The 19,541-nt window shown below is 44.6% G+C and overlaps 1 protein-coding gene across 1 annotated transcript in view; it reads right to left on the bottom strand.

The window, feature by feature from the left end:
* The window catches only part of COBL (cordon-bleu WH2 repeat protein), a 304,931-nt gene that overhangs the window by 160,342 nt on the left and 125,048 nt on the right, over positions 1 to 19,541 (bottom strand). The window contains exon 6 of the mRNA XM_052639184.1: positions 14,715 to 14,812. Coding sequence (XP_052495144.1) covers positions 14,715 to 14,812 — 98 coding nt within the window. The remainder of the gene's footprint in view (positions 1 to 14,714; positions 14,813 to 19,541) is intronic.

Below are 19,541 nucleotides of genomic sequence, written 5' to 3'. Positions count from 1 at the left end.
CAGCTTCATTTGCACAGATTTCAACCCCCACCCCCATAAATTAATACCTGGAAGACAGACACCTAAGGTGCAGTGTGTACTGAACACAGCGGCAACTAGAACCAGTAAACACCTGACTTAATGGAACCGGAATGGAGGAATATCACACCTGCTTGGTAGTATTTAAATTTTATTCCATGAGTTGTTTAGAAACTGTTCCAGGTCCCATTATGGTGGTGTACATGGAGGAGGGCCTATGTCATCTTCAATGAAGATGCAAAGACGCACTCTGCCAGCCTCCACTCAACACAGAGCATTCAACTCACCCCAAGACAGAGATGGAAAGGAAAGTCAGAGGAAGGTGAAAATCACAGTTTGTTTTTCTGTAAATAACCAAATTTTCAAACTCCATAACCACTGCATTTATGACTTGCTTTCACTTTTGTTATAAAGCTAGAAAATCATCTAGATAATATAAGACAGAAATCTAACATGCTAAAAGAAACAGTATCAAAAACAAACCACTTAGGAAATATCATTAAAAACGTATTCTTATAGTTCAGCCAAATACTCTGATCAAGACACAGACAGATACTCACAGATACCTATCTATATCTATGTTGTATGTTTCTCTCAAGCCAAGGAAGCAAAACATTCCTTTCTTACCTTTTTACTTTTCTTGGCTTTTCTGCCTTTTTTTTATGTCCAAGCAGCAGTTACTGTCCAAGTTTATCAGATTATCTCAGTCTGATGCTAGGTGCCAAGATTCCTGATCGGTGCCTCCTGAAAGCTGGTCTCAGCATCTCCTTCAAAAGGAGGTCCCAGGCTCACTGGGTCACCCAGCAGGAAGCATCACAAGTAAGCGTTAGGCTTTACCGGAGACTGTCCTTCAAGAGTTATACTTACGATGTAATTATAGACTCACAGTGTGTCCTCTGGGGCAGCAAACATTCTTCACCAGGTAAATATGGGCATCACTCTGACCATGAGATAAAAAGAAAGCTCTGGGCCTTCTCATCCCAGACTGAGGGTCAGAAGCAGGAAGTCATCTGTTCAGTGTGCTTCCAATCTAGAGTCACTGCCAACTGTCCTGAACATACCTGCATAGACACACACACACACTCTCTCTCTCACACACACACCTGCACACACACACACACAGATATTGGGAGCACCTGGCCGTGCCCTCTGCATCCTCCCACGCCCCCATGGACCATCTCTCAGACTGAATCTTCCTGTGCAGACCCTGTCCTCTGGGGGGTGGGGGGGGTCTCTCTAAGCCAGACTCAACCTCTCCACCCAGGAACCAGGGTCCAGGACCTTGGTTCTCAGCACAGAGCTTCATCTGGGAGCTCATTAGAAATGCCAAGTCACAGCCCTAGTCCCTGCCCCTGAATCAGAACTTTCACAAGACCCCGTGGTGCCCCTGTATTTGGAGTCTGAGCAGTGCTGGGAGGGGGCTCCTCTGCGTATGTCTCTCCTGAACACCGGACTTGGCCTGGCTCCTGTCCATCCCCCAGGTGTCCGGTGGCCCCCCAGTCTCCCATGGCAGTGCCTGGGTGAATTCTGCCCAGAGAGGGGCTTAGGCAGGGACGGGAGACTGAGGCAGACTGCGTGTGAAGCAGCTGGCAGCCTCTTCCTTGCTCTCCTCCCCCTCCCTCCAGTCAGTCCTTCCTTGTCTTTTTTATTTTCTCCACATTCACTATTCTTATTCTACAAGTCAAGATTCAGCCTTTGGGGAAGACATGGTACATACACACAACAGATACTACTCAGTCATAAAAGAGAATGAAATCATGCCATTCGCAGCAACACGGATGCAACCAGAGACTCCTACTGACTGAAGTGACACAGAGAAAGACAAATGTATCAGTTATATGTGGACCTGAAAAGGTAACACAAACGAACTTACAAAACAGACGCAGACACAGAAAACAGACTTGTGGCTGCCCAGGGAAAAAGGGTGGTGGAGGAACGGATCGGGAGATTGGGATGCGCAGATGCAAGCTGTTACATACAGTATGGATGAGCAGCAAGCTCCTACTGTGCAGCACAGGGAGGTATGGTCAATATCCTGGGATAAACCATAATGGGAAAGAGTACACTTCATGTGTAGCTGTAACTGAATCACACAGACTTCCCCTGTGGCTCAGATAGTCAAGAGTCCGCTTGCAACGCAGGAGATCCGGGTTTCATTCCTGGGTCAGGAAGATTCCCTGGAGGAGGGCATGGCAACCCACTCTTGTATTTTTGCCTGGAGAATCCCAAGGACAGAGAAACTTGGTGGGCTACAATCCATGGGGTGGCATAGAGTCAGACACAACTGAGCGACTAACACATAACTTAATCACTGCTGTACAGCGGAAATTAACATCACATTGTAAATTAACTGTATTTCAGTAAAATTTTAACAGGATTCAGACTCTGGAAAGCAAATCATTACATATATTGCTAATGCATACATATTGTGCACTGTTTATGAACATATAATCATCGACTGTATTTTATTAAAATGTAAAAGCTTCAAAAGGACTGTTGCCCTCTAGGGAGGAAGGGGGGTCTGTTCTAAAAGGAGTTTCATCTACATCCAAAATAGTGAGGCCAGAAAGGAACCTGGAAGTGGGGTCCCTGGGAGGAGTGAGGTGGTGGGGTTTGGGACGTCCTCTGAAGGCAGCAGGTGGGGATCTGAGCCGGACTGCAGGCGGAGCACGGAGAACAGAGGAAGTAAAGGGGCCCCAAGCTTCGGGGTTCAGCCACTGTGATAACGCAGCTGCCTTTCCCAAGGCAGGGAAGGGCTTGGAGGGACCAGGGCCTGCTTCTCTCTGCTGTCTGGTCTCAGAAGTAACTCGAATCCCTCTCACTCAACCAACCCTTGTGAAGACAGCTGTGGTTTTGCAGTTTGTGCCTGTCCACCAAGGAGCCGCAGAGGCTCACAAAAGAAACGCAGAAATTAGGAAAAAAGCAGATACCCATATTTTCAGGGAAACGAGGAAAATCAGTATTTTGAAAGGAACTTTTTTCACTTCTCACTCCTACAGACATTAAATCCTCAGCCAAAAGGGTAGAAATCCATGTTTCTTCTCCCCACTATGAGAACTAAGTATTGGCCTGAGGCCCTTCAATCAACCTTTTTTCAGGCTCTAGTTAGAGTATATTTTTCCCATTCTAAGAATCCAGTACTTTGAAAAAAAATTCCTTGAGGCTTTAAAAACAAAACCTTCCTCTGACAGGTTCCAGATTTGCACTGGAGAGCATGCAAGATAAAAACTTTAAAAACTACTTTGAATGGGCAAATAGGTATGCAAAGCAGGTTTGGACCATTTTTCTAAATTACATTTTTGGGTCTGTGTCCTTCCCACTGTTTGAGAGAAGCTTCCTACCTGAGACACTGGATTAGAAATGAAAGCCCGAGTGGTTACAATGACTGTGATTTGTTGCTGACGGCACCACCCTTTGGGGAAACCACGCAGTAACATATGTTGTCTTGAAAGCCATTGTCTCATCGTCTGATTCCCTAATACCTTTGCAAGTCCCTTTTATAATGAAAATCCTCCAAATGAAAATGGGCTTTTGAGCCACAGAGGACCCTCTCATGTCTTATAGTTCACGAGGCAAAAAGGAACAAGGAGCGGAGCAGAGTCACCCAGCCCGGCGAGTATCAGCTATGGATGCCTCCCTGTGCCTAGTGCGTGCCTAACCCTCTTAGGAGCCCTGGGGTTGAGGGCGACAAACCCGCTGTGCACACAGGGGAGGTGAGCCTGAAGGTGACGGAGCTGTGTGTGCTAAAGTCAGAATTCAGAAGCGAAAGCCATGAATTTCCCTCCTCCTGGACGATCACACCACCTTAAAAAAATTAAGGGACCACTGTTGTACCAGAGGAAACTGTAAATGACATGATGCTTGAGCAGGAAAAATGAAAAAAGCACCACTCTGTCTATCAGAGCTGGCTGAGAGAGTGCATGAAGCGACATGCACCAAGTTGGGCGGAACGTGACTTTCTCCTCCACTTTGAAAACTTTTCCATACGCTGCTTATCTTATAATTCTGAACACAGAACACGCTAGACTGGTAAATCTCTCTTCAAAATGAATTTACAACAAAGATTAGTTCTACATCCCAAATGTGGCTTGTCGCTCAGGACGTATTTCTCTCCTCTTTGTGAATGCTCAATAAAACAGCAACTTTTAGCTGGGAGTTTCAGCAGGACTCACTGTACCTGTACAAATACTGCCCTCCTGTGGCAGATCTGACTCAACACACACTTCGGGGAGCCAGATCTTAACACAGCTTGGGATGGGATTTTTAACAGGCCTGGGCAAGCTGGGGAGAGATCCAGGACATTGGAAAAGTACGGGGCTCTCTGCACTACATTACGGAATTTGCTTTACAGCTTCGTTTTTAATAAGTTTCTCTTAAAGGTTCACATTACTGAAGGGCACCTTCTCAACTTCTGGGCTCCTAAGGGGCAGGACAGTAATGTGGCAGCCACCTCCATTCAGGTCAACAGTGACATTTCAACCTGGACTTCGAGAGCTCATTCAGGCTTTGGACGGAGGAGCACTTCGGAACTCAGTGAGGGCCCCTGAGGGACCCTGAGGATGGTGGAGGATTTCTGTAACCGCCTGAACAGGGGAAACAGCCTCAGAGGAATTTTTTTTTTTTTAAGCAATGCTTTTTAAAATTATTCCCCAAAAGATTTGATAACTTAATGGTATCTGGTATGGCTCAAGCTGATACATTTATTTTCTTTTGAACTTTTTATTTTATATTGGGGTACACCTGTCATGATAGTTTCAGGTGAACAGTAAAGGGACTCCCCACACATATATGTATTCACTCTCCCCCAAACTCGTCTCTGATGCAGGCTGCCACATAACACTGAGCAGAGTTTCTTGTTCTATACAGTAGGTCCTTGTTGGTCACCCATTTTAAATATAGCAGTGTGTACCTGTCCTTCCCAAACTCCCTAACTATCCCTTCCCCCCAGCGACCATAAGTTCGTTTTATAAGCCTGTGAGTCTCTTTCTGTTTCGTAAGTAAGTTCATTTGTATCATTTAGACTCATCAAATTTACAGCATTTAAATGAAGGCCCACGGGGTTGCAAACAGTCAGACATGACTGAGTGACTGAACTGAACTGAGGGGCTCATAAATGGCCATCACTACAGTTCATTCTGCAATCTGCCCAAAGTCGTGGAGTTAAAAACAAAACCAGGATGGGAACTCAGGTCCCTCTCCTCCTACACCAGAGCATTCTTCGCCACCTCATCAGACGCTGCAGTGTTTCTGCACGCGTGGCGTTTCTGTGCACTGAACTACAAGTAAGGTCAGGTGCCTTGTTCCACCAACATGCAGAGTTCATCCTGCGATATGTACCTTAGGAAAAGAGCAGAGGATGCAGACAGAGACCCTGGGGCCATTCCTACCTTGCTACTAGTCACTAGTGGACACCGGCCACGTCCCCACCGTGTGTCTTGGGGTCTAGATCTGTGGGGTTCCACAGAGGCACAGAGAAGGGCCAGCTTCCCTGAAAAGGTCAAATCCAGGAAAACTGCTTGAAATTATTTGTGAGCTGGTTATACCCACTCTGATGCAAGGATCCTTGATTAAGAAAATAGATCTTGGAATACAGTAAATATTAGTTTACATGAAATTAACCTTTCCAGGAAGGACCTGATTACTTTGGCCATTCACATACATTAGGCTAATTTTTAAAATGCAGATATAATCTCTTCTAGCTTTTCGGGTTACAGATGTAAGAAACCAGTTGCATTTTCTCAAGGAAAAATAAAGAATAACATCTGGAAGTTTTCTAATAAAGCTCCCATCCAGTTTACTCACCATTTCAAAATGCTTCCTTAAAGGTGTTAGTCGAGCTCTATACTTGCTAACCCTTACAAGGATGCTGCAGGCTGGATGGTGTTATGCCCATCATACAGATGAGTAAAGAGGAATGAAAGGTCAGCTCCCTACCCTGAGGGTTCTGCCTGTGCTCAGCTAGGGGTCAAGAGGTTGGGGGAAATTTATAAAAATGGGAGCTATGCCCTTAAGAAATCTCACATCACCAACATGCCTGATTGAGGAGAACGTAATCTCAAACACAGACAAGTTATCACAGACATACAAGTACAAATATGAACACAAAACATATTGATAAACATAAACAGACATCAACAGATTTGATCAGCCACTAGGCTCCTGGAAGCTGGAAACTTTTGCCTCTGGATAAGGAAGGCCGCTCTTATTTTACAGTGATGTGGGGAGGATGAAAGGAGATCGTGGAAGTAAGTGCAGGCCTGGCACAGGCAGGCAGGTGGTGGCAGCTGTGAGTATCGTCCTCTTTGACCAGCATCATTTTAGTAAGTGCTGTCTTGCCCTAAGGCTTCAAACCCAGTAAACTCTTATTTCCAGGCCAATAATTAATCTGCCACATTACAGAAATTCAGTTGTTGAGTTTGATTTCTAATAAAATGTCACCTGTAATTTTAAAAATGAAAAAAAAAATCCTAGAGGCCATCCATATGTGTATAAAACACTCTTCCCACTTCCCTTAAACTACTCTGCGTAACCACCTCAACCTGCAACACAGTAATGGTTAGTCTTCACAGCTAAGAATGTGGCCCATCTTTCTATTTGCACAACTCTACTTTCGTGTGTGTGGGCTTCCTGGGTGGTGCCAGTGGTAAAGGACCTGCTGTCAGTGCAGGAGATGTGGGTTCAATCCTTGGGCTGATCCCCTGGAGGAGGGCATGGCAACTCAGTCCAGTATTCTTGCCTGGAGAATCCCATGGACAGAGGAGCCTGGTATCTACCTACCTATGTCATACATGTGTTCTTGTGCTGCATTAGTCAAAATAAAAAACTGCATACAAATTAACCACGTCTGCTACAAATGTATGCTATCGATACCATCCATTGCTGTAGAAACAGTAATAATCCTTGGCATGTAATAACGGCCACAGAGGTGTGAGTGGCCCAGCCCTTCAGGGTAGTTCAATAGATCTCCTGCAGAAACACAAGGTAGTTTGCAGAGTGCATGAAACATTAGATGACATTTTCCAACCATCTGTGGCCAAAACTGAGACTGATGAATGGTAAGTCTTACAGTCTAATGAGGCCCTGGATGTTTTAAACCATTCTCAGTGAATTTAAAGGCTTCCCATGTGGCTTAGTAGTAGAGAACCTCCTGCAATGCAGATGTGGGTTTGCTCTCTGGGCCTGGAAGACGAAGGAAATGGCAACCCACTCCAGTATTTCTGCCTGGGCAATCCCATGGACAGAGGAGCCTGGTGTGGAACAGACTATGGGGCTGCAAAAAGCTGGACATGGCTTAGCAACTACAGAGCAGCAGTGGTTTTAAGTCTGTTTTACGGCAAAGAAGCAGCATTGGTGGTGTGGTTGCGGCAGGGAAAGCCTTGCTTAAGACTAGACAGTTGAAGAAGAGCTCTTCTTAAAGGTCATTACATAACTGCATTCAGGCTGATTTGGGGTCAGATGAAAATAATGGTCACAGGCATTTTTATGGATGAGCGGTGGTCACTCTGGGTTTGAGCCCAGGCTGTGTTCCCACCATGAGTTAAACCCTTCTTCTTATTGGAAACCAGTAAGATTTGGTTCTCAGGCAAGTTGAGAGCTGATTTTCACAGCCTTAAAATATAGGGTTTAAAGGGGAAACAGCTTCAAGCCCTGGAAATCAAACTCCTACGTTTAAAGAGATGTGTGGGAAATTGAGAACATGCAGGTGCCTTTATACAACTGTCATGAGGATTAACACATTTACTTAAATTAAAAATATGACTTTTTTTAATCCAAAGTAAATGTGGCTTGGATTTTCAGTTGGACAATAAGGGCCCATTTCACTAATTAGCTAATGTGGCAGATGGTCTCAATAAATTAAATAGGCTAAATCTATATTGCTAAGATCCGGACAAAAATAGACAAAGTTTGGGTTGAGATTTTTTTAAATGACTAAAAAAATGCTGTTTTGGCAAAAGTGAGTAAAAACTGACAATGTCAATTTCCTCAAAACTTACTGATGATATAGGTTTAGAAAGTGCTTGTGACATCTATGACCACAGCCACAATTCTTTTCTTTTTTGGTAGATGAATATTAACTAATCTTATGAAAAAGCCTGAATGAATTTTTTAGCCAACCCAATATATTATACATGTATCAAATCATTATGCTGTGTACCTAAAACTAATATAATATTATAGGTCAATTATATCTCAATTTTTAAAAAAGTCTCCTTTGCTATTCCTTAGCTCAGATCAACATGTTAGTAAAATCAGTAGCTGCTGCTGCTGCTGCAAAGTCGCTTCAGTCGTGTCCGACTCTGTGTGACCCCATAGACGGCAGCCCACCAGGCTCCTCTGCCCCTGGGATTCTCCAGGCAAGAACACTGGAGTGGGTTGCCATTTCCTTCTCCAATGCAGGAAAGTGAAAAGTGAAAGTGAAGCCGCTCAGTCGGGCCCGACTCCTAGCGACCCCACGGACTGCAGCCCACCAGACTCCTCCGTGCATGGGATTTTCCAGGCAAGAGTACTGGAGTGGGGTGCCACTGCCTTTTCCTTACATGTATATAATACTTTATAATTAAAATTTTTCATATATGCTTTTAATTTCTATATATATGTTCCTTTAGGAGAGGTACCTTCAAACATTGTATTTGAAAAAAAAGAAAGTGCCTCTGAGAAATGAGTGTAATTATTATTTGAGAAAATCTTGATAAAGTATTTTTTTTTCTTATATCTCCCATGAGTCAATAACTCTAGTATTATTGAGTAACAATCCCCTGACAGATCAAATGGCTTCTAAATCTTGGCTACTGATTAATTTAAAAGAGAACCTAGTCAGGCACAGACAAAAGATCAATCGAAATAATAGTTTATGATAGATCACTAAGGGATTGGGCTTCCCAGGTGTCGCTAGTGGTAAAGAACCTGCCTGCTAACGTAGGAGACATTTGAGACACTAGTTAGATTACAGGATTGTAAAGAACTGGACAAAACTGAAGTGACTCGGAACGCACGCACACACTATGGGATTAACCAGAAGGACTTCAAAGAATTAAAGGACACTGTTATAACAGCAAAGTTTTCCATCCTCTAATAATTATTTAGTATTTTATTTAGTATCTATTATTTATTTCATATTATATTTTATTATATCTATTATATAGTATTATAAATAAATACTAATATTTATTGCTATTATATTTAGTAAAATATTTCCTCAGGATTTGAATCAATAAAAATGGAAAGAGTCACAGGATTAATCTGAAGCTATTCTGGTTTTATCTATAAGTTATGCTCATTAATGGATATAATAAACAAACTTAAAAATTACCTTTCATCTTATTAAAAGATATCTTTTGAAGAAAAATTTACTTTTCATGCTTAACAATTACGGATCAGCAATTATATTTACATAGTTTTTATGTATTTACAAATGTAATAAGAACTCAATATAGGATATTCTCCTACTCACAGTTTTATGATCACATAAAATTTAAAAATCTAATTTAAATAGACATATCACATTTCACTTCGAGTCTTTAGAAAATACTTTCAAGAATAAAATATATATTGAATAGAATATAATTTTACATGGGGACTGGCATGGAAGTATTAAATCAAGAAAAGGAATAATAATGCAAAATGTTTTCTTGTTATAGAAGAATTTGTCTATGTGATTGTATCAAACTTTATTAGACACATTTAAAATGTCAATATTTACAGGATGCTATGAATTTTTTTCTCTTTCAAGCATTTAAAATTATGAAGAAGCTTTCTACATGCCAGTTTGAAATGTTAGGTCACCAGTGGTTTTTTAAAAATTCCTTCAATGTATACTTGCAGAATTTAGGAAATAGGGCTCTGTGGCTCCAAAACCATCAGCTGCTCCTAAGAATGGGAGGAAGTGCTTCCAGACGGTGTGACTCAGTTATTTCAACAGAGGATCCATCCCACCACGCTGTCTGGGGCGGGAGAAATGGAAACTAACACATGTGGAGACTAATACATTCCTCATTTTCCAAACGTACCAGTGGGCAACTAAAAAAGAAGCTACATGAAGCTTTATGCATCTTTCTAGATTAAAAAAAATCCAAGAAACAAAAAACAACTAGGCCACTTTCTAATTTTGCCTCCCGGAAGGCACTGTGAAGCTGCCAGAAGCCCCCTGGGTGTGAGTGCTCACATCTGAAGCCCTGCCCAGTCCAGACGCGGAGGTGTCCTCCCAGCTGCCCACCCTAGGCTGCCCGAGCTGCTCGGCCTGGGACATAAGCAGGCCCCAGGTCAGCTCCAGGTGCAAACAGGAGCACGCACCACAGCCACCCTTAGCAGCTGTTCAAGCAAAACACGCCAGCCTGGCCATTCCACAAGGTAGCAATATCTGCGTAAACAACTCTAATCCAAGGCCATGACCCTCAGCTAAGAACCTGAAAGTTCTAAAATAGCCCCTGATCACTGCTCATAGATCTGGAAACATCAGTTTTGAAATTCATGACTCTTGAGTATAGATTTTTTTTTGTCCTTTCCCCCAAAATAGCTCTTTTGCTTAGAAAATTATGCAACATGAAAACAGCGATGGGTCTGAGACGATGATGCTGTTCAGTTGCTAAGTCATGTCCGACTCTTTGAGACCCCATGGACTGCAGCATGCCAGGCTTCCCTGTCCTTCACTATCTCTCAGAGTTTGCTCAAACTCATGTCCACTGAGAGTCCGCGACGCCATCCAACCACCTCATCCTCTGGCAACCCCTTCTTTTGCCTTTCATCTTTCCCAGTATCAGGGTCTTTTCCAGTGAGTTGGCTCTTTGCATCAGGTGGCCAAAGGATTGGAGCTTCAGCATCAGTCCTTTCAACGAATATTCAAGGCAATTAAGTAGGTTTTGAGAATTTCTATATTTTAAATTCAGTTTACCACTGCATTGCTCATTGGGTATACACGGAAACTCACTGAATATCTCACTCTCTATCTGTAAAAGGTGAACAATAATTACATGTAACTTCATTGTGTAAAAGAAAGTTTCCCTTGATCTGGTGACCTCTGGTGACCGACCTCTCTGGTCGGTGACCTCCAGCCAGAGAATCACCAGGGAGCAATGGAAAACGCAGCTTCCGGGCCCCTCCCAAATGAGGATCTCCGGGGCCGTGACCCAAGAATCCAGCTGTTACACTAGATCTTAAGGTGATTCTGAACTGAACTGAAGGTGATTCTAAGGTACCTTTCACAACCACTGGGTTAGGAGAATAAATAATGCAAAAATGATACAAAAATTATCACGTCAAAAACATTAAAATACCAAAGTTTTAAAGCAAGGAAAGATAACTTCCCTCATTGAATTTAGCCAAAATGATATCCTTTTACATATATTCTCTATAAGAGATTTTATACACACAGATGCATATCGTTTTCCTTTCGGCAGATAAGGGAAGACTCACTTTAGCCTTAAATGTCACCATTCTTACTACACTGTTCTCAGACATTAGTAGGCTGTCTGGCATCACAGTATTTTAGAAACCGTTTAAAAATGACTTACTCAAAACCCTCTTGTTCTTAATATAGAAAAACTGAGATTCAGGCTTGTCAGACATGTGTAACGTGTGGGCAATGAGAGCTAGGCTCTGGAAAGAGGTGAGTCTGACCTTGGGCAACTTTTAACACCAGGATTCACTGAAAGTGCACAGCTCAGGTTCCTTCACCTGTAAAATGGGGTTGATACTACCTCCCTCACCAGGCTTATAGCAGATTAAAGGAAGCTGCTTTTAGCATAGCAGCTCAAACAACAGAAACAGGGGAAAACAAGACAGAAAGAAGCTGAAGCCCAAAACAACAAATAACCTAGGAAAGTTACGATTGAATAAGAGAAGTTGAGCACGATTGAATAAGAGAAGCTGAGCACAAAACAGAATAAAATAAATGAAAAAGATGGAGTGCATGAGAAAGGAAAACAGTTCTAGTTAGTCCAAGACTGAAGAAACACGGTATGGCTGAGACAAAACCCCTGGGACCCACAGACAAGGCTTCCTTGTTATCTGGGACACTTTCACACAGAATCCTGCCAATCCATCAGGGCAAGACTGTCTGGATATTTTAGGCTCTTATTCTGCTTAAAGGCATTTCTAGATTTCTTTTTATTGGCTTCGCTGGCAGTTTCATCTATCAAAAGTAGCATGACACAGAAGAAGGACTCTAGAGAGAACTGTGAGGACCAAGCAGGACAGCTCTGCCTGCAGTCCCAGCAAACTGACCTCAGAGCGTCAGGAGCCATACTGCTCAGCCACCAAAAAGAACAAAATCTGCAGCAATGTGGATGCACGCAGAGATTATCACACCAAGTGAAGTAAGCCAGGCAGAGAAAGACAAATACCATATGATATCACTTTGTGGAATCTAAAATATGATACAAATCAACATATCTATGAAACAGATTCACAGACACACTATGTTTAATATCCTGTGATAAACATGATGGAAAAGAATAGGAAAAAATATATACGTGTGTAGCTGAATCACTTTATTGTACAGCAGACATTACCACAATATTGTAAACCAACTATGCTTAAAAAAATTTTTTTTTAAGATGTCAGGTATCAGAAACCCAACCTTTATAGAGTGAAGGGAAATTCAAATGGGAAACTGAATTTGTAATTTCCAGTAATTCTGACAGAAAAGGAGAGGATAGGGGAGGCGGAAAGAGGAGGGGGACAGGGATGGGGAAGGGGCCTCAAAGATCCTAAGTAGAGACACACATGAAGCAGAGATTTTCAAAGGCCACGTGGCCACGTGGGGTAAACACATATAGTCAGTAATGACAGGGAACCACAAAACCACAATCAAAGCATCAGAAGACTGAGAGCAATGAGCTAAGTGAAGTAGATCAGAAAGAGAAATATTGCACATTAGCACATATATATGGAATCTAGAAAAAGGGTCCAGACGAACCTATTTGCTGGGCAGGAACCGAAACGCAGGCGTGGAGGTCGGATGTGTGGACACTGAGTGGGAAGGAGGAGCTGGGACATGGAGAGGGCAGCGCTGCCATACACACACTACCAGGCTTCTCCAGTGGCTCAGCGGCAAAGACCCACCGCCAAGCAGAGGTGTGTGCACTTAGTCACTCAGTCGTGTCCGACTTTTTGCCAAGCAGGAGATGTGGTTTCAATCCCTGGGCAGGGAAGATCCCCTGAGGAGATGACACCCCACTCCAGTATTCTTGACGGGAAAATCACAAGGATAGAGAAGCCTGGTGGGCTACAGTCCAGGGGCTCGCAAGAGTCAGACATGGCTTAGCAACTAAACAACGTGTAAGACAGCTAGCTAGCGGGAAGCTGCTATATAGTACAGGGAGCTAGCTTGGTGCCCTGTCATCACCCACAGAGCTAAGCTAAGTTACAGCGCGCAGCTAAGTTACCCACTTAGGAGGGCGTGGGAGGGAGGGATATATGTACAAATATAGCTGAGTCACTTCTGTTGCACAGCAGAAACACAACGTTGTAAAATCCCAGCCTGCCAATGCAGGAAAACGTAAGAGACTTGGGTTCGATCCCTGGGTCCAGAAGAGCCCCTGGAGGAGGGCATGGCAGCCCACTCCAGTACTCTTGCCTGGAGAATCCCATGGACAGAGGAGCCTGGCGGGCTGTGATCCACAGGGTCGCAAAGAGTCGGACACGACTGAAATGACCTAGCAGGCATGCACGCATGTAAAACAATACACTCCAGTGCTTTTTAAAAGCAATGGGCCGGGATTTGGGAGAAACTCCTGAGTTCTCTCTGGCCACAAGCTTCCACCCAACCTGCTCACTAAGCTCTCACTGGTGAACCAAAGCCGACCCAGGATCTAACCCTGGGACTCTGAGCAAGTTTATTTATTTCTTTGTGCCCCAGCATCCTCAATGGGACCCAAGGTAATGGCTATACTGGCCCCATGGGCTCTGGAAGGTCAAGAACCATGCAGGCTGGTGCACAGACACAGAGGTCCAATGATAGGAAGAGAAGGCTCTGGACCAACCTGGGTTCACCCTCTTCACACCTCCTCTAACGCTCTGTGGATGGTGGATGCTTCCAAACCTAGCTGGTGGGTTAAATGCTAATGTTCCACACAACAGTTCTTTTTCTCATGCCATCTACTAGTGAGGAGAAAATACTTGACACAGCAAAATAAAGCTTTTAAAGCCAACATAATAGGCTTACAAGCACTTCCTTTCTTTGTAGCTAAAAGGCATATATAGCTTGAGAATTTCCAAGATGACTTTAAGTGTCTTCATTTTTTGTTCTCTGCATTACGACTCCCCTGGCGGTTCAGATGGTAAAGAATTAGCCTGCAATGTGGGAGATCCGGATTCAATCCATGGGTAGGGAAGATCCCCTGGAGAAGGGGATCTTTGGGTAAATGTAACCTAAACCACACATTCAGGCATCCACCCACCCAGAGGATGTTTACTTAGCTTCAGCCTCCCGTCAGGACTGTGCAGGGACCAGCAGAGAAGGCTCATGGCTTCGGCTTCATGTTCTGTTGGTAAATAGAACACCATCCCCCAAGACCACTTAGGACTCAAGTGTAGGGTATGGGCAGGCATTCAGGGCACACTGACACGATATGCTCCCTTTTCCCTGAAGGGATTAATATGCTTACATATATTAAGGAAAATTCCAAGACAGGCAGAGGACAAACATCTCAAAAAACTCTGTACAGAACATAGAATCATATGTGTATGTAATCAATTACCTTACTATTGCTTCTTTTATTAACTTTGAAAAATCCCAGAAATTTTTTCTTCTCTTTGTCTGTCTCGTCGTTGCTGAGTGAAGATTTTCTAAAGGTTTCTGAAAAAAAAAATAGAAGTACTAAGTTATTTTCAGCATATGAACCAAGAGATTAAACAGTTTAAAAATCTCAACAAGGGCTTCTTTGTTTTACTCTACTCTTAGACTTTTATTTCATTCTTATAAGAGAATAAAACCATTAACCACTTCTTTCAAAGCATTTTGAGCCACCTCGAAACCCCCAGCTGGGTTTATGGAATTAGTAAATGTTTTTACAATCTTTGGTATTAAAAAAAAATAAATCCAAAAGTTCTAGGGCAGTACTGTGCAACAGAAAAATAAAGGGATGATATAGGTAATTTTATTTTTATTTTTTTTGCTACCTATGGTTTTATTGAGGTATGATCACAAATATAGGTAATTTTAGATTCTCTAGTAGATGCATCAAAAAAGAAGCAGATGAAATTAATTTCTACATGTTTTAGTTACCCAATAGATCTAAAATATTATCATTCTATCACATAATCCGTATAAAAGTATTAATGTGCTGTCATATTCATTTTGGTACGAAGCCTTCAGAATGCAGTGTGCCTGGCACAGTGCGTCTCGACTGGGACTGGCCACAAGTCACGTGCTGCCGACCACGCCTGGCTGTGACCATCAGACTGGACAGCACAGCTCTCGCGACTGAGACATCTGCGCAAAACACCTGCGTTACGCATCACGAGGGTGGCGGTCCAAGATGGAGCTAAGCAAGTGCATTCACAGCTGCCCTGCCTGCAGGGCCCACTGGTTTCCAGAACTTGGAGGGACCGCGCTGGCTTCCCCGGGGACGACTGAGACAGCCGCATCAGGCCCCCGTGTGACCTACATCCGCGGATTTTCCTCCCTCTACATCAACCAGAATGTTTTCCTTTCCATTTCAGTCTCTAGGGGCCCATTTTTCTTCTATTCTGTTCTTTTATTCTTGACCTCTGAATGCTCTTCTCCTTTTCCTGGAGTTTTCTTCGTTGGGATTTGTCAAGCTAGAATGGCGACGCTCGGGTTCTAGGTGAGGACACCGGAGCCCAGGCAGGGAGCTGAGGACGGAGGCACGAGCTGTGGTCTCCAGGGTGGGGCGGGACTACCCGCAGCAGCGTCCCTGGGGCCTGGGGCCATAGGAGACGCCCACATGCGAGACTCTGGCGTAGGGCCCAGCATCCTGCACTCAAAAAGCACCCTCACCTTGGGTGCATAAGCTGTGGGGGCCGCTTGACAGCTAGGGGAGCAGCAGGTAACGGCGCTGCGGGGTGGGCGTGCTCTGGCCTTAGTATACTCATCTTCACGTAAGGGCGCTGCGGTGTGGGCGTGCTCTGGCCCCAGTATACTCATCTGCAGGTAAGGGCGCTGCGGTGTGGGCGTGCTCTGGCCCCAGTATACTCATCTGCAGGTAAGGGCGCTGCGGTGTGGGCGTGCTCTGGCCTCAGTATACTCATCTGCAGGTAAGGGCGCTGCGGTGTGGGCATGCTCTGGCCTCAGTATACTCATCTTCACGTAAGGGGGCTGTGGTGTGGGCGTGCTCTGGCCCCAGTATACTCATCTGCAGGTAAGGGGGCTGCAGTGTGGGCGTGCTCTGGCCCCAGTATACTCATCTGCAGGTAAGGGCGCTGCGGTGTGGGCATGCTCTGGCCTCAGTATACTCATCTGCAGGTAAGGGCGCTGCGGGGTGGGCATGCTCTGGCCCCAGTATACTCATCTTCAGGTAAGGGGGCTGTGGTGTGGGCGTGCTCTGGCCCCAGTATACTCATCTGCAGGTAAGGGCGCTGCGGTGTGGGCATGCTCTGGCCCCAGTATACTCATCTTCAGGTAAGGGGGCTGCGCTGTGGGCATGCTCTGGCCCCAGTATACTCATCTGCAGACTGAGCCTGGCACACTCAGTGCCACGAGGCCTCTATGACCATTATTATCCACTGATCTGTTGACACTTTGAAGGCCACTCATCTGTCCTTTTCTTCCAAGACACAGATACGGCCAGAGGAGAAGACATTTAGGTGATGCCAAGAGTCGGACGCGACTGAGCGACTTCACTTTCCCTTTTCACTTTCATGCATTGGAGACGGAAATGGCAACCCACTCCAGTGTTCTTGCCTGGAGAATCCCAGGGACGGGGGAGCCTGGTGGGCTGCCGTCTATGGGGTCGCAAAGAGTCGGACCCGACTGAAATGACTTAGCAGCAGCAGCAGGAGAACGGGAAAGTGAATTACTCCACACCGCTGCCAAGTGCCGAGGGGCAGGGCGCCAGTCCACTGGCACCATGGGGACTGGATTTCACAAACTCTGCCACCAAAATACCAACCTGAACCAGGCAGACATCAATGAACTGCTCATCTGCTAACCTAGAATTCCATATTCCAACTAGAGAAGGCCGACACGGAAGTCAGTGCCCCTGCAACATGCATTAACACAATACCGTCTTCACAGTGAAGCAAAAACCAAGCCCCTGGGTCCCTTCAATCCGTCAGTAGCAAAGGCTCCCATTTTAGTCACAAGGGTCAGGCTTCTCAGCTGCATGCAGGTGGCTCCAGCCTGGCCCATCAGCAGCCTCACAACACATGACAACCAAATCAGCAAGGAGAGCGGCTTCAGCGGTGAGGTATGCACCTCCCCAATACGCATGTGTACATGGGGTTCATGGTTAATGGCATCAAACCCTTTGCTGGGCACAGAGCCTTTAGTAAAATATTCTGTACTACAGAGTAAAACTGTACGTGAATGAACAACAGTATGCACCAACACGTGTGTGTGTGTTTGATTTTTTAATTGAAGTCAATTGCTTTACAGAATTGTAAACTGCTCTACAGAAATGACAGAAACCAACTGGTTTCTATCATAGATCAACATGAATCAGTCACAGGTTTACCCATGTCCCCTCCCGCGTGACCTTCCCTCCCACCTCCCTCCCAAGCCCACCCATCTAGGTTGTTTCTAGAACTGACTGCTCTGTGACTGGATGTGCAAAGTGCAGGATATGACAGTGCCTGAGAGTTGAGGGAGCAAGAACACACCACAGGCACACGGGCTGTTACGTCAACCTCACCACCATAGACCGGGTCAAAATCAAGCCTCTCATTTCTCTCCCTGGACGGGCAGCGGCGAGTCTTCAGCATCAGGATGGAGGCTCTGGCCACCCCAGCACAGCGTCGCCCCTTGAGGCCCAAGAGACTGCAGCCCCCAGCTGTCCAGCTCTGAGCTGAGGCCCAGGCAGACTGTCTCTAGACTGACGGAGCCCCTGGTGAGGTGTGCGACTGGCAGGCACTGGGGGAAGGATGATATGGGGAACAGAGTGGGAGCACTTGGCTCTCCTGACAGTGTTCCCATCAGCCAAAGCGCCACGTGGTACCCAGTCAGGCCTGGAGAAAAATACTCATTTAGGAGCCTGAACCCATCGCTCTAAATGTGTAACAATTTGAGTGTGGAATTTATTTTGACGTATTCTCATTCACTAAGACTTAGATATGAATACAAGTGGGGGGAGGACATACTTCACCCTGAAAGCACACACTGTTTGGAAACATCAGAATGGCTTAGAAGGTGATACAGGTGAGCTGAGGGATGCAGAGAGATGGAGCATGCAGCAGGGACCCCTGAGGACTGGCTCATCTGAAACACCCACTCTTCCGGGTGTGAAAGCGGAACAGCCGGCAGCAAGGGGAGCCAGGTCTGCACTGCGTGAAAACAACGTTTGTGAGTGCCCATCCTCATCACAGGACTGCTGCCTACGGGGTCAAAAAAGAACGGTCATAATAGCCCTGATCCAGCTTTTCCACGCTTGCAGCTAGATGGTATACCAACAACAAATCACTCAGAACTGATAAAGCCTTCATATACATGAGCTTTCTGTTCAAAACAACTATCTGATCATGGTGCTGCTTTTTTTTTATTGGACTATAGTTGATTTACAATATTGTGTTAGTTTCAAGTGTAAAGCAAAGTGATTCAGTTACCCATATACATAGATACGTGTATATATACACACTCTTTCCAGATAGTTTTCCATTACAGGTTATTATAAATATCGAGTATACTTCCCTGTGCTATCCAGTATGTCTTTGTTGTTATTTTATATACAGCAGTGTGTATATGTTAACCCTAAACTCCTAATTTATCCCTCCCCCACTTTCCTCTTTGGTAACTGTAAGTTTATCTTCTATGTTTGTGGGGCTATTTATGCTTTGTAAGTAAGTTCATTTTTATCATTTTTTTTTTTAGGTTTCACATATAAGTGACATCATATATTTGTCTTTATCTCCCTCACTTCACTGAGTAAGATCATCTCCAGGTCCATCCATGTTACTGCAAACGGCATTATTTCATTCTTGCTATGGCTGAGTAATATTCCACTGTTGCCATACCTTCTTTATCCATTCAAAGGTTAATGAATCTTCGGGTTGTTGCCATGTCTTGGCTACTGTAAACAGTGCTCCTATGAACACTGGGATGCAAGCATCTTTTTGAATTAAGAGTTCTTCTCTTTTCCAGATATAGGTCCAGCCATGGGACTGTAGGATCATATGGCAATGTTTTTAGTTCTTAAAGGAACCTACAGACTGTTCTCCATAGTGGTTGCGCCAATTTACTGGGTTGGTCAAAAAGTTCATTTCAATGTCTCCATAAGATGTTATAGAAAAAAACCCTAACGACTTTTTGGCCAATCCAATACCTTCCCTCCAATAGTGCAGGAGGGCAGGGGGGCTCCTTTCTCTCCACATCTTCTCCAGCATCTATTATTCATTTATTTATTATTTGTAGA

This window comes from Budorcas taxicolor, chromosome 4 (assembly GCF_023091745.1).
Source record: "Budorcas taxicolor isolate Tak-1 chromosome 4, Takin1.1, whole genome shotgun sequence".
Lineage (NCBI taxonomy): Eukaryota > Metazoa > Chordata > Mammalia > Artiodactyla > Bovidae > Budorcas > Budorcas taxicolor.
This window is presented reverse-complemented; position numbering and strand designations above follow the sequence as displayed.